Source organism: Dermochelys coriacea, chromosome 2 (assembly GCF_009764565.3).
Source record: "Dermochelys coriacea isolate rDerCor1 chromosome 2, rDerCor1.pri.v4, whole genome shotgun sequence".
Taxonomy (NCBI): domain Eukaryota; kingdom Metazoa; phylum Chordata; order Testudines; family Dermochelyidae; genus Dermochelys; species Dermochelys coriacea.
This window is the reverse complement of record NC_050069.1, coordinates 107,034,639-107,056,061: the sequence shown is the minus strand read 5'-3', so window position 1 is coordinate 107,056,061 and position 21,423 is coordinate 107,034,639. Positions and strand designations below refer to the sequence as shown.

Here is a 21,423-nt window from a genome sequence, read left to right as displayed (position 1 = left end):
TACGGTTTTCCCTCCATCTGAGCTGAAGTGTTTCAAGGGTACTTCCAAGTACAGTGAGTCTCATTCCAACTTGATTTCACCCTCAAAGTTGAACAGTATAGTACAGATTGAATGGTACAGTTCCAAAAAATCCCATGGATACTGTTTCAGCCATGATGGTACTTGGGACTCAGTATGTTTTCAGAGCGATTGTTAGCATTTTTCTCTGAAATATGATTTTTTAAAAAAATCTTGCATAAAATTAAGGGCTTGTCTACGGTGGGGTAATGAGCACTACAGGACTGTGAGTTCTTAAGTGCACAAATATGTTGTGCATTAATTGGTCCATGTAGACCTTTGCTGGTGTGCACTAAATGTTCCCCAGTGCACTTTAACATAGTGCGAACCAACAGTGTTTGCACCGACCAGTTAATGCACAACACATTAGTGCTCTTTAGAATCATACCTCCACAAGGCACATCAACCCAAGCCCTAAAATTCTGGTTTAAATCATGAAGAGGCTATAAGATTAAGTCTGAAACCGCTGTTTTCAGATTTACTGGGCTTTAGTTATTACAGAGGTCTCTAAATAGAAGATAACTTACTTAAGTAAATTGGAAATGAAGGCAAATCAAGGGAATTTGAGAAGTAACATGGTATACAATACCAATAATATTTCTGTATCATCTTTTATCTGTGTATGTCTGAGTTTTGCAAACATAGATCTTGCAACAGCTCTGAGAAGGAGGGGAAAATTCCATTTTATAATGTGAAACTAAAGCGCACAGAAGTTAAGTGACTTGCCCAAGGTCAAACAGCAAGCCAGTGAAAGAACTTGAAATAGAGCCTTCAAGTCCTGACTCCCAGTCGTCTGTTCTAGTGCTAGACTATATTCTCTGAAAAGTCGCTGTGAAGATGGTGCTATCTTAAGCAATTGATCTGCTGCTTGTACATATTCAGTTATATCTGCCTGCTTTAGTGCTTGAACATACGTTTAGTAGAGCTGGATGTAACAATTTCATCCAGGGTTTTCCGTTTGCTTGAAGTTTCAGTATGTCAGAATTTGCTTTAGATTCATAGATACTAAGCTCAGAAGGGACCATTCTGATCATCTAGTCCAACCTCCTGCACAGCGCAGGCCACAGAATCTCACCCACCCACTCCTACCCATGTCTGAGCTATTGAAGTCCTTAAATCATGGTTCAAAGACTTCAAGGAGCAGAGAAGCCTCCCTCAAGTCAACCATGCCCCATGCTACAGAGGAAGGCGAAAAACCTCCAGGGCCTCTCCAATCTGCCCTGGAGGAAAATTCCTTCCCGACCCCAGATATGGCAGTCAGCTAAACCCTGAGCATATGGGCAAGATTCACCAGCCAGATACTACAGAAAATTCTTTCCTGGGTAACTCAGATCCCATCCATCTAATATCCCATCTCTGGGGATTAGGCCTATTTACCCTGAATATTTAAAGATCAATTACTTACCAAAATCCCATTATCCCATCATACCATCTCCTCCATAAACTTATCGAGTAGAATCTTAAAACCAGATAGATCTTTTGCCCCCACTGCTTCCCTTGGAAGGCTATTCCAAAACTTCACTCCTCTGATGGTTAAAAACCTACATCTGATTTCAAGTCTAAACTTCCTGGTGGCCAGTTTATACCCATTTGTTCTCGTGTCCACATTGGTGCTGAGCTGAAATAATTCCTCTCCCTCTCCTGTATTTATCCCTCTGATATATTTATAGAGAGCAATCATATCTCCCCTCAACCTTCTTTTAGTTAGGCTAAACAAGCCAAGCTCCTTAAGTCTCCTTTCATAAGACAAGTTTTCCATTCCTCGGATCATCCTAGTAGCCCTTCTCTGTACCTGCTCCAGTTTGAATTCATCCTTTTTAAACATGAGAGACCAGAACTGCACACAGTATTCTAGGTGAGGTCTCACCAGTGCCTTGTATAACGGTACTAAAACCTCCTTATCCCTACTGGAAATGCCTCTCCTGATGCATCCCAAAACCGCATTAGCTTTTTTCACAGCCATATCACATTGGCAGCTCATAGTCATCCTACGATCAACCAATACTCCAAGGTCCTTCTCCTCTTCCGTTACTTCTAATTGATGCATCCCCAACTTATAACTAAAATTCTTGTTATTAATCCCTAAATGCATAACCTTACACTTCTCACTATTAAATTTCATCCTATTACTATTACTCCAGTTTACAAGGTCATCCAGATCCTCCTGTATAATATCCCGATCCTTCTCCGAATTGGCAGTACCTCCCAGCTTTGTATCATCTGCAAACTTTATTAGCACACTCCCACTTTTTGTGCCAAGGTCAGTAATAAAAAGATTAAATAAGATTGGTCCCAAAACCGATCCCTGAGGAACTCCACTGGTAACCTCCCTCCAACCTGACAGTTCGCCTTTCAGTAGGACCCGTTGCAGTCTCCCCTTTAACCAATTCCTTATCCACCTTTTGATGTTCATATTGATCCCCATCTTCTCCAATTTAACTAATAATTCCCCATGTTGCACGGTATCAAATGCCTTACTGAAATCTAGGTAAATTAGATCCACTGCATTCTTTTATCTAAAAAATCTGTTACCTTTTCAAAAAAGGAGATTAGGTTGGTTTGGCACGATCTACCTTTTGTAAAACCATGTTGTATTTTGTCCCATTTACCATTGACTTCAATGTCCTTAACTAATTTCTCCTTCAAAATTTTTTCCAGGACCTTGCATACTAGTTTATAATCTTTAGTTTATAATGCTTTAGTTTATAATCGGAATGAAACCAAATGTCAATTAAACTTACATAAACAAGGAAACCTTCTCTTCCCCTCCCTCCCCATTTAGTTTCAGAAACACTGAAACATGGTGATCCCAAAACACAATATGTGAAATTGACCACCTTGACAGTTTCACCGCCGCTAAATAGTGATGGTCTCAGCAACTGCCTGGACTCCCAGGATCTGCAGCTTCGGGCAGCCCTGCTATGGTCTTCCTAGGTCTTCCAGGCTACTGGGCTGCCCTGGAGCTGTAGCCTGTGCTAGGCCTTCCATGCTCCCAGCTCCACAGCAGGGTGTCTGGCAGCCCTGCTGTGCCCTGGAGCTCCAGCTGGAGCCTAGGCTTTCAGAATTCTAGGCTCCTCACTCGACAGCAGAAATCCTGGCAGCACTGCCATGGAGCTGGGAATCTAGCAGCTTGGAGAACTCCTGCTCCACCCAGAACTCTGGGGGCTGGCAGGCTCTCTGCTGCAGAGCTGAAGATCCTGGAACATGAACTCTGGAAGTTTTCCAGTGCGCCATTCAGTTTTGCCTATGCATTTCCATTGAAGAGAATGGTTGCACAGGTGTTACTGAGGGCATAATTAGAACACAGTGGGGTTGCACAGGTGTAATGAGGACAACATTTGGCCTGCAGTGTCTTTTATTACTGCTGATAGTTTATGCTGATTCTAAGATCCTAGGAGGGTGTTTACAGCACTGGCAGTATGCCATGCCTACATAGTAGCTTTTTAGAGTGGAACTGCACTTGAATGGTATGTGATCTAAAAATATTTAGGAAGTTTCTCAGTCAGATCTTCATTCTGTCATGTAACTGCGTGTTTCAGAGAGGTTTTTGTGGAGAGGGAGCTTTGACAGAAAACGGAAGCTTTAGGAAGCTGTTGCTGAGCTTACACAGCAGCAATTTCTCCAAGTTACTTTCTCGGCTGTTAAAATGAAAATAAATGGATTAATCAATAGAAAAGGACGGAATCTACTGCTCAGATCGAGGGGCAGATATGATGGGGTTTACATGAAGGATTACCTGGGCTCCGGTATGAAAATCTTGATTCGCTGTTGCTTTCATGCGCTGCATGCCAGGCTTTATACATTGTCTGCCGTGCACCAGGTCTCTTTGAGGCATGTGCTCAGCAAAACAGGATGTTTTGTCTCTCACTGAATACTTCGGATTCTGTTAGCTTGACCCTGGCTGTAGTGAAGGGCAGGCAAAAAAGTTATTCCATCTTTCTGTTGAGTAGCTGATTTAACATCAGCCTCCTCCGTATGAAGCCACTAGTAGTTGTCTGAGGTGCTCTCCGAAGCGCACATACTTACATACTTGCTATTACTAAGGTCCCAATACAAACGGTAGCATTTAGCTACTTGGGCAGATTTCGTCCCTGGTGCAATTCTGTTGATGACAGTGGATCTATATTAAGGGTGGATTTGAGACAACCCTGGAGGATTTCAGTTCCATAACTTCCTCCCTCCCCAATTTGGAGTCCTGCTTCTATGCATCATGCAATTTAAAGGTAACGTGTACCCATGTTGTTTGGAATAGTGCTTTGAAATTCTCAGCATGGATAAACTGAGAATTGTCTATATGTTGACATGTGTTGGAAATGCTATACTTCAGGGGGAACAGAATGGGTGAAGTTTATGTGGAAACAGCTGATTAGCAGTTGCTTGTTCAAACTGTGAAAAGGAGTTGCAGCATTTGTGGCATGTATGTGAGTAAGCTGAAGTTCATTTCATTCACATGCTTTTAGGCTGTGATATCACCTGGTCATGATGACAATGGCATCATGTTCTATGGTAATGATACAGGTGAGTGGGGATTCCCAAGACAATGACGGGCATGCCCTGATGATGGCTATGTTTGTGTGATGAAAGTAATACTGTATAATGCAATCTACCTTTGCGAAGTGAAAATGTAGATTTTCAAGTAATTGATGTTTAACTTTAAAAACTAAATACTATGTTCTAAGGGAAAATACTGTTGATCTGCTCCAAGGTTAATCGCAACATGATTCTAGTGCACCATACACTTTAATAAAAAAAAAAAAAAATCCTGCAAGCTTTTGGGAAATAGTCTGTGCTGTACTGCCGTGATAGCTCTCTAATGTTGTAATCATTAATGTTCTTCTGATAAAAATGCAGGAAATGTCTGTGGTGAACGTTGATGCGCAATCTGTTTTATTGTGTATTTATTTGCATTACATCCCTTCTGAATTCGCTGCAGGATTCTAACTAAACATAAAGAGTTACACTGTCATTGCCATTTAAGCGTAACATAATAGCTGTGTTTTGTTTTGATATGGCTCTTTGAATTTTTGGTGGTGTTACTGCTTGGGTTTTGTTGTGAATTTGGTGTTTTATAATACTTCTAATCTTGTTCTTTTTCAGAGCAATCTTATTAGGCTTGGCTTGTAATCCGAACCTGAAAGAGGTGTCTTTAGACCTCAGTAGCTGTGAGGTAAGAATACTGTATCAGAACAAGTTGGACAGCAGCAATTACTTGGAATTACTCTATTCCTCAGATACATGGAACCATTTGCTCCTCTTTTGTAGTTAAAAGATATAGAAAGAATAAATTATTTTATAAAAATGAGCTGATATGTATATATTACTAGCCAAGCCCACTACTATATATATATATGTGTGTGTGTGTGTGTGTGTGTGTGTGTGTATGTATATGTGTGTGTATGTGTATATATATATATATATATATATATATATATATATATAGTGCTAACCAAATAGGAGTAAAACTATTTTTAGTGGGCTTGGCTGGTAATGATCATTGCAAAGATTTTTCTAGATGATGCAGAGCATTGCACTGTTAAAGGCATGGCATCCACTGTAAAATGGAGTTGTAATATTAAGTGAGCTTTTCTAAACCCCAGGCAACCTGAGCTGAATGGGTAGCAGCAAGATGCATATCTTGAAGCTCTTACTGCAATCTGACTCTCTTTTCCCCAGTTTCTCTTTGAACCCCTTCCCAGATTCACTCTCAGATGTTGTAAGAAACTCTCTGGTTTTCTAGTCCCAATTGGAACCTCTTGTCAGAGATTATTTAAACATTGCTTTCACTTTAAGAGGCCTGGTCCAAATGTTCTTTGAATTTTTCCACAATAAATAAAATAAATTTTAAAAAAGCACCCTTGTTTATAATAATCCATTGGAAGTTTGAAGCTAAAGTTTACTACTTTGTTTCGGTTCTCTACCCTTTCCACAGGCTGGAGCTTGCTGTGTGCTGAGCACTTTTTTGACGCACTTGGCACTCTATCTCATAGAACTACTTAGCATTGTTCAGTATAAAGACCCAGTTGCATTCACTAGATGGTTCCTATGAGTGCTGCATAGATAAAAGATCACTGAAGAAGTTGGGGAAAGGAGGAGAGTCACTCACTCACAACTGTGTGGACTTTGCAAACAAATATGAGAACAAAAGAGTAGTCTGAACTTTAGTCCTCCTAAGCTTAGCAGTGAAAACCCCAGAGGAAAGGGCCCATAAGTTTTTTGTAAAGGTGACTTGAATGTCCTAGTGAAGGGGCATCCATAGTGTGATATGTATTGAATGCTGTTTGTGTCAATTTCAAACTAAGTTGTATACCGGCATCTCTGGACCAGATGCATAATGTCTTGGTAGCAGGCGTGTTTGGGGGAGGTAGATGGGACATAGCCTTCCCAAACGGTAAGCCTCAGGCAGGCATGGAATTTGCCCCCCTTGTCCCCCTGTGCAGCCCTGTTGGGCTGACTGGAGCTGCCCCGCCAAATATAGAAGTCAAACTATGCCTATGCTTGGCCTCAATATGAAGAAAGGGAACTAATTAGTGGAGATTTGTTGAGAAAAGAGGATAGGAAAACTTGAGGCTAGTTGACCTGAAAATAAGACCTCGTGAGCTGTTCTGGTTTGTGTGTGTTTTCACATGACATACCTATTCACGTTGCATCGTCCCCATCCATCTGATTGATTTTTGTGAGCAGTCAGAGCACTGAAATGTACACAAATCCTGCTTTCTGAAGTGCTTCTCGAGAGTGAAGCACACTGACAGAGCAGAGGTTCAGCTCACTACCTGCACCTCCAATAATCAGATAAGCCAGAAATAGGTTTTGGTTGGTCTCCTAAAAGAGAAGTTGGCAGCACTCATTTGGGGAGAATTGGTGGATTTTTTTTCAAGATTTAAATAAAAAAGTATGTTTGACATATCTTAAATTCTGGGCCTGTCAAATCTGGCTCTTCCCCTCCAAATAGGAGAGAGCTCAACTTGATGAACATAATTGAAGTGCAGAATTCTTATCCTATGCTGTGTTGTTGTCTGATGATTGATCACACAGTAAAGAGTGGGAATTACATTAGAAGTTTCCCTAATGTGAGAAACACAACCTATTTTTGAATGCATTTAGTACTTTGTTTCGACCTATTGTATCCTTTTGAAACCATTTTCTTTTAAAGAGCAGTAGTGTATAAATTGCAAATAAGATAGCTTTCAAGTCAGGAAGAGCGAGGGAGGGGGGAATGGGGGGTCTAGTTTCAAAGTCCATTTTTTAAAATATGGAGTCCTGATTTTTTTTTTGTTGTTTTTTTTTAAGAGTAGTTGACTTTCGTGATTGTAAATTACATACATAATTGCCTAGAGTTCACAGGAAGGAAGACACAGACGTGGCTTTAAGGGCTGGCATTAATGGGGGCAATTTTTGGAATTAGGCAATTTCTGAAGTCAGTAGAGGAGAAAGCTAAACCACCAGGGCCTGGGGGTGGAGGAAGCCCCTCAGTTGGGGGCCATGCTATGTTGAACACTGTGCCAAGTCTGATCAAGGCATATACCTATCACCTTGTGAGCCCTCTTCCACATCTTGTGCAGAAAGACCGGCCCCTTTCTCACCCCGTCTTTCTTAATTAAACTGCCCAAGCCTGTACTGGTACTGTGGTTCCTGCCCCATGGGAGGAAGTGTATCCCAGGAGTAATGCCAGAGTCAGGAGATGGTGTTCTCTTCTGCCTTTTGGTGACTTAAATAGGCTTCCTGCTTAGCTTAGTTTGAAGGATTACCTCCCCCAAGACAAAATGTGAACTTAAAACAGCTGTAAAAGAGAAAATCGAGCCAGTCAGTCAACTGACATTTCTCCATAGTCCCTTGCCCTGACTTGTCTCCCCATGACTAAACCTCATCCATCCTCTTGTGCTTTTAAAAAAAAGTTATGCGTGCAACAATCTCATCCATAATGTAGGGTAGGAAGCACCCTGACAGGAGCTGAGACTGGTTAGACCTCTGACTCGCTCTGGATGAGCAATCAGCGCAGCCTTTGCCCAGCAATGAAGTCTGAGAGCCAGTTTCCCTCCTCTCTCCCAACTCCAGCTCCTGTTAGGGTGTAGCAATAAGAGGCAGGAAGCCCTGATGCTTCCACCTTTGTCCTTCCTTTTCCCTGCTCATGCAAAGTTGTATCCAAGCTGCAGGGCCGGGGGCCTTAATTCTGCATGGAAAGATAAATTTCTCCTTTCCTCTCTTTCTTTTCTCTCTCTATTTGCCAGCACATCAAATTTCTGGTGTACTAACTCCAATCCAGAGCTTGATTGTTTTATATTGCTAATTTTATTATGAAAACTGCAGTTTTATTTCTACCTGCTCAGCACTGATATATTTCATTCTTTTTCCCTTCTGCTTCACTTAGCTTGGTCACTGTGTAAGTACCCTCCATGCCTTACCTTCAGCATATTAACCGTTAAATTAGCAAGCAGTTTTGTTTTCACTCCCCGCATACTGGTACATTATAGCTTCTGCTGTGCTTTCTGCTTTTTAATTGCTGAAGAGCTAGTTTTTAATATGTGATGTATTGGTATTTGTGATCTCAGAAGTATGGACACAGGATGTGGGGTTTTATATCCTGTCATGGGTCAAGTTTACAAAGGACTGTAAACCTAATCTTTACTTTTGTACACTCTGTCTTTTGTGGGAGCAAATAATATAATTTTGACTCTCTCTGACTTTTGGGATCAAATGTTTCTTTACCCTTACATTAAGTAGACATCAATATTCTTATATTTGTCCCCTAAAAATTGCAAATATAAAATTGTGGATGCAAACTTAGAAGCTGCCCTTGAAAAATTGTTCCTGTGTGTATTTAAAGCATGCACAGAATTAGCATTTAAGCCCTATTTTGGATGTAATTTTGGTGCAGAGAAATTGTACCATATTATTGATTGATACAGAATCCCTTTCGAGATTCTTATAAGGTTTATTGAATCCAAAAAGAAGTTCTGTGAGTACAGAAACTGACAGTCTGTTGAAATGTAGCCAATAAAAAATGTGCTCAGAGAAATGTTTGTCTAAGTTATACTTTCTTTTTTATGTAACACAAGTTCAAGTCTGAGCAAAGCCAAATTTATAATACGCCCCTAAGATGTCCATATTTTTAAAAAGACAAATTAAATAAAGGCCGAGTTCATATAATATGTCAGTTCCACTGGCTTAACAATAATTAATGTGGCAGGTTGTGTAAAAGGGTTGTCTAGTAGCGTGTGAGTCAGTGAGCAAATTCCAAAGTGAAGTGGAATGATTCTGGCACGCATATTGCAAGTGTTACAAATGCTATTAGTTAATTAGAGATGGACTAAAGCTGCACAAATTTTGATCCAGATTTAGATTTTTAACTCCATCAGTTCCAGGAGGGTTTGGATCCAGGGTTTTCTTTCAGTCCATTGAAAAAAGAGGAGCTGTGTACAAAATATCCTTCTTGATTTAGGTGTATTTTATATTTAAGATTTTAGCTTGGCCCCATCACTGTAATAAAAGTCGAAATGGGGCATTAGGATCTTTGTCCACCGATGAGAAAACTACAGCCTTTCTTAAAAATTGCTAGAACGGTTAACTAAAAAATATTGCTACAAAATATTAGTGAATCTGGATTAGAGCTGGGTTAAAGGACCATTTTTTCTTAGAGAATATTCACAAAAATATGCCAATTTGGTTCAGGATATTTGGTCAAATCTACAAATGAGGTGAAATGTTTCCCCTTTTTTATGCATAGCAATATAACAGAGACAGTGCTTCCCCCCCCCCCCCCGATGGGTGAAATGGCAGCTTTATGCTTATAAATCCTGTCTTTTGGTTTCATGAAAACCAGAAAATAGTTTGGAGTGGCAAATATAAAATGTATCATTACTGTCTTTTTTTTTTAGTGGTCCTACTCTGGGTGATTATGTAAGGAAGACATGATTGTGTTGCCTTAATAAGAAATATGAAAATGTTTTTCCTTCTCGGAAAACGTTACTTTAGTATGCCATTCATAGAAATGGTCAATAGTTTTTAACCTTTTAAAGTTTGGTTTTAATAATTTGTGATCCCTGTCTTTGAAGCCTTTTCAGAAATTTCACTAAATCTTGAAACTGTATTTTAATATGCTGCAATAATTCAGATTAATAATACAGTACTCTAAACCACACAAGTAATCCTTTCTGTCTTAATGTTTTTCCTCATCCCCATTTTGAATAAGGAAAAGCTCATCTTCTGATTCTCGCTGTTACAATTTTATTAATGTTATAGCTGTTATAAAGCTTTTTAAAAAGTCATGATTGGTCAAAAAAGACCAAACCCCTGGTGATCCTTGACTTGTTGCTCCTTATCACCAACTCCCTTCTCTCTGCTGCACATAGCACCTTGCTTTGGTGCTTAGAGGTAGCAGAAGGGTCTTACTGTAAAACTTTGTCTCTAGAATTCAAGGATGGAAAGGAATGCATAGTATCTTTGGCTTTTACGTTGATTGATATCCATTCTTCCCAATAGGAACATAAAAGCACTTAAACATTTTTACAATAAGGCAAGCAGCAAAACCCCGAAGTCTCTGCCAGCTTGAAGGGTGAAAGGGGGTTTGTCAGTACCACTTAAAACCATCCCTGGTTAAGCTTCTGTCCAATACTTGTTACCAGAAAAGAGAGAGAATTTTATTTTTATTATATGCATGTCACGAGACATAAGCTTAGAGATTTCTGTGTAGGCTGTAGCATTAGTGTCAACAAGTTATAATGTTGTTGCTATTTTTGTTCTATGTGGTACCCTTTATATTTACAAAACTCCTGCTGCTATTTTCTGTTATCAAAATACCTTAATTAGTTGCAGATGTTTTGTCTGTCTCTAGTTGAGATCTGGAGGTGCGCAAGTTCTGGAAGGGTGCATAGCAGAGATACACAATATCATCAGCCTAGACATTTCAGACAATGGTAAGTACATGTAAAAGGGGTGAAAGGTAATGCATGCCCTGAAGCTGATTAAGAAACGCTACTTAAATAATTTTATCCCATGATGTAATAATGTTTATGTGCCATAGGGCTTTGTGTGGGGTTTTTCAATATCACAACAGGTTTTATTAAGAATGGCATCAAAACAAAGTGTGTCCTTGGCTTTGTTTAAGCTTAAGATAGCTGAATCCAAAAGTTATGCAGTGCCTAGTAAGTTTCATCAGCTGAAACATTGCCTTTATCAATATGGTAGCCAGATTTCAGCATATTCATTTTCTCACCCAAGAACAGAATGAAATGCAGCCTGTTTTAGCAGGTTGGTTTATTCACAAGCTTCTTACATTAGCCTCTTTGTATCTGGAGGCTGCAAGAGCATGTTGGTACATATAACTGTTGAGATTGGCAATGTAGCTAGCAAGTTCCTCTAATTCTCAAAGCCAAGGAACAGAAAAGATCTCCATTGCTTAACAAAGAGAAGAATGTTTGTCCTAGTCTTCGCTGGCGGAGTGAGATTTAGGGATTAAATCCTCCTCCTCTTTTTCTGCTGTGTATGCAGTTGCTGATTAGCAGAGAGCTTTTAAATGGTTTGATCACAAACAATAGGTTTGCCTTGTGGAACAATAGAAAATGAAAGGAGACCAAAAGATTTAAAAATAAAAGAATTTAAAAGAAGTGTTCCAGAGTCATTCAAATTGACATAAAAAGAAAAGGAGTACTTGTGGCACCTTAGAGACTAACAAATTTATATATTCACTTCATCCGATGAAGTGAGCTGTAACTCACGAAAGCTTATGCTCTAATAAATTTGTTAGTCTCTAAGGTGCCACAAGTACTCCTTTTCTTTTTGCGAATACAGACTAACATGGCTGCTACTCTTAAATTGACATGTTGGTGTTAAGTCACTCAAGTGAATGCAGTTTTGTTGATTCAACCCTGTTTAGCAAATGGAGTGTGTTTTTAATTCTGCATTTAATCTGATTCCTCACAGGCCTAGAATCTGATCTCTCGACACTTGTAATCTGGCTTAGTAAAAATCAATCAATAAGACACTTGGCGTTAGGCAAAAATTTTAACAACATGAAATCCAAGTAAGATTTTTATTATTTTTTTTAAATACTAGCAAAACTGATAGTGAAAAGCTGCTGATTTTAATTCTGTCTTTTTGCCCTGCAGAAATCTTACTCCTGTACTTGATAATTTAGTACAGATGATTCAAGATGAGGATTCAGTGAGTAACCTTTACCTTACTGTAATAATGCATATTTTATGTATCATCATCCTTGCAGTTTACCACTGGTTTACTACTGTGAATTTATTTGCTGCCTGTTATTTTGACAACATTATAAAAAACATTTTTGTTTGTACTGATATTTGTTTTGTTAAATAAGAAATTAGCTTTAAATTGTAATTGGGATTGCATACAACTAAAGGGGGATCTGTTTTTCTCTTAGTGCATGCTCAGAACTCTCTCTATGCAGTAATAGAAGATGCACATTGGAAGAATAATTTATTCCAAAATGTTTGAAGTTCTTAACCTAGTTTTCTGTAAGTCATACAGTCCTATAGGCACAGATTTTAGACATTTTCCATTTCTCAGTAGAAGATTGCAACCCTATGTTTTTTTGAGGGGTAGGGTGAGGAGAGGCAACACTTGCAGAATACAGAATGGGTATTTCCTCATACTATTCTTGATTACCACATTTTTTGCTCAATAGCATACAGAATTGCTGCATCCGCCAAAATCTTTCACCCAAGAAAAACTGAAGAAAACGAAGAAATTAAAGGAACATTTTTCTTTATATATTTATTATTTTCTTCACATTCTTAGGAAAAGCCTTTCTCTCAGTACAGTACTTCAGTGGGTAATTTTAATGAATCTTTGCATTGAGTGCTCCATTGGCAGCTTGTCCTACAGTCTTCCTTTCCAACCCTTCCCTAAATTCCAAAAGAACCTTTGTTGGCTGGACTTTGCTGCCCCATTGCCCTATGTGCGTTGTTCCTGGGTTGGCCAGAAGGGATTTCTTAGGGATGCTGACCTCTCTGTGCTCTGTTTTGCTCTGCCCTATATAGGTTTTTTGTAGCATGTTTATCACCTGCAGTTCCTTCTCTTCTCTGTCTCCCTCAAATTACAAGTATGCTCTGCTTTCTCCATCCTCCAAAAATAACTGACTCTTGACTCCAGTTACTGGCTCATCTCCTTTATTCCCTTCACCTCCAAGTTCATTGAATCCACAGTGTGTAACCATTATTTCTATTTCCTCTCCTTTTAGACTACTCCAGTCTAGCATCTGTCTTCTCCACTCCATTGAAACTGCTTTTGCCAAGGTTTCTAATGACTGATTATTTCCTGGCCAGATCTTAGGACCTCTACTCCATCCTCTCCTTCTTGACCTCTCAGCTGCTCCTCCCACTCCCTCTATTCATAAGAGTCACACAGGGTTCTGTCCGGCCCTCACCATCTCCTGTCTTGATTGTTAGAGCCTTCTCCTCTCTGCCTACCCTGGCTCCTGTACTGTACTCTCCATTTCATGCATAGTGCAAAGACTAACACTCTTTGGATCCAGGTGCTGACTCACTCTCCTCCTCAGCATCAACTCAAAGATCCTTGTCCTCATTTTTAAGGCTCTGTATAACTGCTTCTCCCCTTCCTACTTATCTGACTTCACCTGAAAGCCATCTTCAGGCTTTCTTCCATGTCCCTCCTGAACTGATACACAACATGCCTTCACCCTCTCTTAAGTCCAGAGCAGTCCCTAGGGTGAGTGGAGGGCCCGGAACAAATCAGCCCCCGCCTTCTGTGTGGGAACTTCGGGTGCAGGGGGTGCTGCAGCATCCCTGGGCTCCTGGCCACCACCCCGCACACTTAGGATCTCGGCTGCTGCTCTGCGTGCCCACGGTTTTGGCTGCTGGCCAATTGCACTGGCCTGGGGGGGCCCAAAGCGCAGGGCCCAGAGCAGTCACCGCGTTTCACGGTACCCAAGGGACAGCACTGCTTAAGTCACTTTCTGCCTTCAAACACCCTTCTCCAGTGACAAAGGAAGTGAGCCAATGAAGTCATTTATTTAGACATTTGAAAAAATGCCACCTCTTCTTTGTGCTGTGCACTAATCTTCATTGCAGAACCATGTGATCTTATTTTTGTAATCCTGTCTACTCCCCCCTCCCTACAGTTTTATTCTCTCTCTCTTTGCATCATGTTTGCAATTAGTTTGTAAATTTCCCGGGGTAGGGATCTTGTTGTTAATCTGCATTATGAGGTGCCTGGTATATTCATGGGTATCGAAAACAACAATAAAACTGTCTTCTAGCATCTGAAGGATCTAGCTCATAAGCCCGAACTCTGTTGGCCTGTGTGTGAATAAGTTGTTCAGATAGACTCTAAGAATGACTCTCTGTCCATGCTGAGGTGCTTCTGAAATGCAGGTATCTTCACTTTCACATGCTTGCCAATATTGTAAAATGATCCTCTCATTTCAGTTCTTTTGTTTTTCTTAATCATAACTGTTACTTAACTAATGGTTGAAAAAGATTATCTGCTGTTTTGTAGTACCTGATGTTAAGAACGCTGGGAGGAGAGTTTATAATCTGAAAGAACCCCCTGCAAAATAATTCTTCAGATATGTATACATACTTTAAACAGAGCTATTGCTGTGTTGAATATAGAAAGCATGTTACTTAGCTATGTAGTGTTTTAAAGGCTCTGTTGTTTTCATACCCATTGATAGAGAAGCAGGATACTAATTGTTGGTTTTTTCCTCCTCTGCTGAATGAGTAATGAATGAAATGCTTTAAATGATTAGTAGTTTGGCATAATGACTGAAGAAATGCAACCAGCCACTAACATTTTTCTACACAATTTTTAAAAAAACCAAAAAATACCAGGTGTTAAAGATGCATGAGAATACAATACCTGAATTGTATTTTTTTTAAATCTATAAATAGATCTTATACTGCGCAGCCCATAAAAACTTTTATTTCCTAGCACTGCAGTAAAGTTTCAGGGGCCATATAATTATCATACTTTATTCTTTCCTGCTGCAGAAAAATGGATGCTGCACTTCTGGTCAAACTGATGATTGAACCTCCTGTAAGGGGTTGAATGCCCTCAGTTCTGATGTCCGTGGAGGGTGCTTAGCACTTCACAGGAGACTCTCTGCACCTTGCAGGATTGGGTCCTTTGGGTTTTTTTAAAGCATTTGTATTCTTAGATTAAATAAATTGAATTTGATAATTAACCCCCAAGGGTACCTAGCAAGTGTGTGGCAGTACCAAATGTAATATGGTCTCTAATTACATTCTTTATAAGAAATGTTTTTCCCCCTATTCCCTCCCTGAATAAGGTCAATTTAAAAGATGTTTAATGTAGCAGTTCAACATCCATTTTCTGCAGCAGGAAAGAAGAAAGTGTGTGTGTTTGATATCAAACTCCCAATATGCATCTGAAATCAGAGGGTACTGCTGGGAAATAAAAGTTTTTATGGTCTGTGCAGAATCACATCTATTTATACAGGATTTTTTAAAAAGAAATATTCAGTTCAGATATTGCATTCTCATGCATATTTAACACCTGGTCTCTCTTTTTTGATTTTGTAGAGTAATGTTTGCTCCTGGTTGAATTTTTGCACTCATGATATTAAATCATTTAAAGCATTTCACTCATTACTCATTCAGTAGGGGCAGGGGAAAGACACAAGAAAACCAGTTAGTAATTCACCTACCTCTCTGTCAATACTGTGAAAATGAAAGCGTTTAAATGCATCACATGCTGTGAATAACATGCTGTCTATATTTGTAACGTGGCAATACCATATGTATAAAGAGCTGAAAGAATTGCATTGCAGGGGATTTTTCAGACTACAAACTCTGCCATCAGTGTTTAAATGGAGGTTGACAGGAAACAGTTTTCCCATCCTATGAGGATTTTGAAAACATTTCCAATCCCAAATTACGGCAAAAACGTTGAAAATTTTCATCAGGCAAAAATCCCCACCCTCCCACCCCCAAATCAGATTGGGTCAATTGTTTTAATTTTTGACCTTTTTTCAAAGTTATAAATTAACTTAAATTTCTAAATAAATGGTTGTTTCAACCTGAAAACCAGAAATTTTTCGTTTCAGATATGTCAAAATGGCATTTGTTTTTTCAAAAAAAATTTCGAAACAGGAAATTTGTCAAAGCTGACCCTTTCCAGTGAACAGTTTTGTTCAGTGACTTGGCATTTTCCAATGTGAGACATTTTGTAAAAGTAGTTCCCAACCTTCTCTAGTTCTGACTGCATAGCCGAAGTAAACATCAGGCTCTTCAGAGAAACTGATGAGCTCCCTAACTAAATGCTGAAAAATTTGAATACGTTGATAATTGTTTAAGAAAACAAAATACCAGAAAGCATAACTGTGCTCTCAACTTGTGAAAATGAAGCTGCCTAAGTTTGAGAGGTGGGCCACTATGAATGAGTTTGTTCCTGCAAGCCTCGTTGAAATCACTCATTCCTACACTGGACATCAGTTCAGGTTATGAGCTTCATTCCTCAGCCAGCAGGAGACACAAGTATTATTATTAATAATTACTTTATGAAACTCGAGTATAGCAGATTGCTCATAATGCAGATAAAAGACAAGAACTCTATCATGAGGAGCTAGCTGGCAAACTAATCAACTTTAGACATGAAGCAATGTGGGGCTAGCATGACCATCGGGAGCAGCTGCAGGAGGAGAGATAGGGTAACAGAAATGAAGTGTCAGTTACTCACTTAAGTCTATTGGCTAGCATGAAAAAATAAAGGCATTTTTATATTCGGTGTTTAAATGTCCTGGTTGGCTCACTTCTTGTCATTCTCTCAGGGGAAGGGATTCAAATGAGAAAGAGAGATGTTCAGGTGTATCAGCTCAAGGTGGGCATTCTATGCATTGAGAGTTGGCAAGGAAGAAAGCGTAGAAACAGTTATAGTAAAAGTAGACTAGTGGATTATCTGAGCTGGCATTGTTGAGTTGGAAGGAGGGCAGTGCCGTTCAAAAAAAGTTGGACGGAGTTTTGTAGGACTTTGAAAGTAAGGACAAGAAGTTTGAAGTTGATGCTGCGGAGAAGGGGAACTAGGGGAACATCTGAAGAAGGATGACATGGTCTGATCAGTTGGAGTTGAGAGTGCTCGTTACTAGGGCCCTGCCAAATTCATAGCCATGAAAAACACGTCACAGACCATGAAATCTGGTCTTTTGTGTGCTTTTACCCTATACTATACAGATTTCATGGGGGGAGACCAGTGTTTCTCAAATTGGAGGTCCAACCCAAAAGGGAGTTGCAGGGGGGTTTACAAGGTTATTTTAAGGGGGTTGCAGTATTGCCACCCTCACTTCTGCGCTGACTTCAGAGCAGAACAGCCGGGAGAGCAGCAGCTGTTGGCAGCAGCCCAACTCTGATCCAACTCTGAAGGCGGCAGCAGCCCGCCAGCGGCAGCACAGAAGTAAGAGTGGTAATATCATACCATGCCATCGTACATCTGCACTGCTGCTGGCAGTGGCTTTGCCTTCAGAGCTGGATTCCCGGCCAGCAGCCACCACTCTCCAGCTGCCAAACTCTGAAGGCAGTGCCGCCATCAGCAGCAGTGCAGAATTAAGGTAGCAGTACCACGCTCCCCCCCTCTACAATAACCTTGCAACCCTCCTCCCCAACTCCTTTTTGGGTCAGGACCCCTATAATTACAACACCATGAAATTTCAGATTTAAGTAGCTGAAATCATGACATTTAAGATTTTAAAAATCCTATGACCATGAAATTGACCAAAATGGACTGTGAATTTGGTAGGGCCCTACTGATTACCTTCCAGGAGACATTCAGTGTTGTGCAGGATCAGGTCCCAAAATGGTTGTAATGTGTAATAATTTTTCCCCATTCTGAAAAATGTATAATTCAAGCACTAACAGGCCTAATTTATACGTTAAATCACTGGAGATACAATTACTCTAGCCAGACTAGCAATTCTTTAGTAATCCAAGGATGCTGTGGTGGTATTAATTTCATTTAATGGGAGGTAAATGTCTTATAGTGGGAAAAGTTCAAGTGTGCATTTTGATGTTCACAAAGGTTTTTTGTCCTAATTATAAAATTAAACAAATGCAGCTTAAAAGTCCTAAGCAAAGTTTAAAAGGAAATTAACTTTTCAAGACAAGAAAACTGCTCGGCTAATCAATCACTGTTCAGATATGGTCCATTTTACTATACAACAAGCTCCACAACAGCCGAATTTTCTCCTTTTAAGAATAATTAAGATTGTATGTAGTGATGATCCCCTGCATTTTACGTTTGTTTTACTTGGTGGCAGTGGGGTAGCTTAAGCAAGTACTGCTGGACTGATTAGTGTGTTCATGTGTCCTGTTTTTCTGCTGTGACTGTCTCACAGAAGCACTTAGTACCTCAATTAAACATGTGCATCCAGTCCCAATACCATTCCAATGTGAAGTTAATATTTTTCTGACTGCATAAGGGAATAGAACAGGGAAGCACTGACAGCACTAAGAGAATTAACAATTATTTGATAGCTGTCATTTAAAATAATCAGTGCATTGCTTTGTCAGTGTTAGACTCTTTAATTATAAACTCACTATGCCTCCAAATCTGTGATCATTCTGTGTTTATAAACATACATCTCAATGCAACATGCTTTTTGGTTATAATTTGTTACTTGTCATACAGTAGTGACAAGGGGCCTGGGCTGTGTAGTGATAGGTAGTACTATACAAGCATTTTGGTCTCTAAAAGGGGTATTCACTTTTTGAAGGGTTATAAACTTGGTGACTGTTGAATAAAGGGAAATATTTTAAGTTACAACACATCAACTCTGTATTATAGTTCTTAGATGTCTTTAGTAGTTGTGATGCCTCAGCAAGGTTAAGGTGAGGGAAGACTTATGTTGTAATTCATAAACTATTGCCTTTGGCTATTTGGGGCCGCGGGGAGAAGACAAAAATGAGTCTGTGTTTATATGTATGTTTTTTTAAGACATTTTTAGTATAAGTCTTTAGAGTCAATATAGGGGATCCACAGCATACTGGTGCTTCATAGTGGCCCACAAGAAACAGTTGCAGTAGTACATGTTGTTTTTTTTAAAAGTACCTAAATGGAGCATAATCATGCAATGAACAAGAATCGCGGTGATCTTTCTACTGCGTACAGATGTACTCCCCTCATCTCAAAAAAGATATATTGGCATTAGAAAAGGTTCAGAAAAGAGCAACTAAAATGATTACAGGTTTGGAACGGGTTCCATATGAGGAGTGATTAAAGAGGCCAGGACTTTTCAGCTTGGAAAAGAGGAAACTAAGGGGGGATATGATAGAGAGATACAAAATCATAAGTGGTGTGGAAAAAGTGAATAAGGAAAAGTTATTTACTTGTTCCCATAATATAAGAACTAGGGGCCATCAAATGAAATTAATGGGCAGTAGGTTTAAAACAAATAAAAGGAAGTTCTTCTTCACTCAGCGCACAGTCAACCTGTGGAACTCCTTGCCTGAGGAGGTTGTGAAGGCTATGTCAATAGCAGGGTTTAAAAGAGAATTGGATAAATTCATGGAGGTTAAGTCCCTTAATGGCTATTAGCCAGGATGGGTAAGGAATGGTGTCCCTAGCCTCTGTTTGTCAGAGGGTTGAGATGGATGGCAGGAGAGAGATCACTAGATCATTACCTTTTAGGTTCACTCTCTCTGGGGCACCTGGCATGGGTCACTGTTGGTAGATAGGCTACTGGGCTGAATGGACCTTTGGTCTGACCCAGTATGGCCATTCTTATGTTCTAGTCATCTTATGCGTGTCTACAAGGGACCTCTCTTAATTTCAGAATTGTCACCCACACAGACTTTTTTAAAGGAATGGATGTACACCCCCAAGCTCCCTCCCTTCCTCTCCCTCCCGTGCCCCCCCAAGCTCTTAATGTTGAGGCTACTGTAGTAAAACAATATAAGCAAGGCATTTCAGGAATAAAGTTGTCAGATTGTTTGACTAGTTCTAATTGTATTTCAAAGATCTCAGATCATTGTTTGTTTACCATGTTATGTTACAATAGCTACAGTAAACACCTCAATGAATCTGATACATAGTGTCCCCCCTGTTCCCCACCCATCCCTCTGAGAGGTTCACTAACTTGTAAGAGAGCCCTAAGAACCCTCTTTTAGTTGATGTACTAGAATGCATTCTCAGCTCTTGTTCGTTGTTTACATGCTCCATAGCCTTTGCAGTCACTATCCCTGGCAGATTCCAAGTTGAAGACTGAGCTTACCATAATTATCAATGCAATGGGCAGCAACACTTCTCTTACAAAAGTGGATATTAGTGGAAACGGAATGGGAGACATGGGAGCAAAGATGCTAGCAAAAGCTCTACAGATAAACACCAAGCTCAGGTATGAAAACCTTATTTGCATTAGAAAGGTTGTATGTTTAATAATGTTGTAATCCCTGTTGCCAGCACTCTCTTTCTCCTGTTTTCTCTTATTCAACTGACAGGAAAGTCACCTTGCAGGGTTATAAGTTCCCCAATCACCATCTTTTTTTATTTAAAATAAAAAATAAGTAAATTCTCCCTGCAAAAACCTCTACAAATAAATACATTTATTTATGAGAATTTTAAACTGCAAAAGTCTGGAAATTCTCCTTTAAGGTAGCTATTTTAAGTTGAAATTAAATCATTTGACCACATCTATCAGTTAGTAGTGGAGGAACCAGTTTAGACAGAATAAGAATTAATACAATCCTTTCATGATCCCTCAAGCAAAATCTAAATCCTTTTAATTAAAGTTCAGAACTAGCAGAATTTCAGAACTGCTTCTTCTGTGGCTCCTCTTGGTTTTCCCTGGGCGGGGCCATGAGCAGGTTTCAGAGGGTCTGCCAAGCAGGATCAGTGTTAGACTCTCTGGGGCCCAGGGCAGAAAGTCTAAGCCCTGCCATGCAGGGCTGAAGCCTGGGGCCCTGAGCCCTGCCACCCAGGGCTGAAGCAGAAGCCTGAGCAACTCAGCTTCATGGGGCCCCGGGCAGCTGCCCTGCTTACTACCCCTTAATGCTGGCCCTGGCGTTTATATGCAGAAAATCAGTTATTGTAACGCAGGTGAGCCATAGAGTTTTTATAGCATGTTGTGGGTGGGAGGAGGAGCTCAAAAAGAAAAAGGTTGAGAACCTCTGCTGTAATGAGAGCCTACTGCAGTGCATGTCTGCAAAGAGGAAAGTTTAAATATGGTGGAGGTACTGTAACTGAGAAATCTCTTGACTGTGTAGGTTTAAATTAATAGCAATCAATGTGTGTTACCATTTTTAGTGAGGTTGCTGCTTTTGATTTATTACAAATAGAAAATATAATGCAGGATCAATTCTACATTGGAAGCAAGATAGACACAATAGCCTAGTAACTCTGTCCTTTATTTCTATTATTCTAAGGTTTTAATGAGTAGCT

At 39.8% G+C, this 21,423-nt stretch overlaps 1 protein-coding gene across 7 annotated transcripts in view; it reads left to right on the top strand.

Moving 5' to 3' along the window:
• The window catches only part of CARMIL1 (capping protein regulator and myosin 1 linker 1), a 251,772-nt gene that overhangs the window by 149,085 nt on the left and 81,264 nt on the right, over positions 1–21,423 (top strand). For 4 of the 7 annotated variants that reach the window (XM_038392027.2, XM_038392028.2, XM_038392025.2 and 1 more), the window contains exons 17-22: positions 5,155–5,224; positions 8,423–8,434; positions 10,886–10,967; positions 11,974–12,073; positions 12,159–12,213; positions 20,208–20,380. In XM_038392027.2, the coding sequence (XP_038247955.1) occupies positions 5,155–5,224; positions 8,423–8,434; positions 10,886–10,967; positions 11,974–12,073; positions 12,159–12,213; positions 20,208–20,380 (492 nt within the window). The remainder of the gene's footprint in view (positions 1–5,154; positions 5,225–8,422; positions 8,435–10,885; positions 10,968–11,973; positions 12,074–12,158; positions 12,214–20,207; positions 20,381–21,423) is intronic. The other 3 variants (XM_038392029.2, XM_038392024.2, XM_038392026.2) reach the window with 1 other exon arrangement.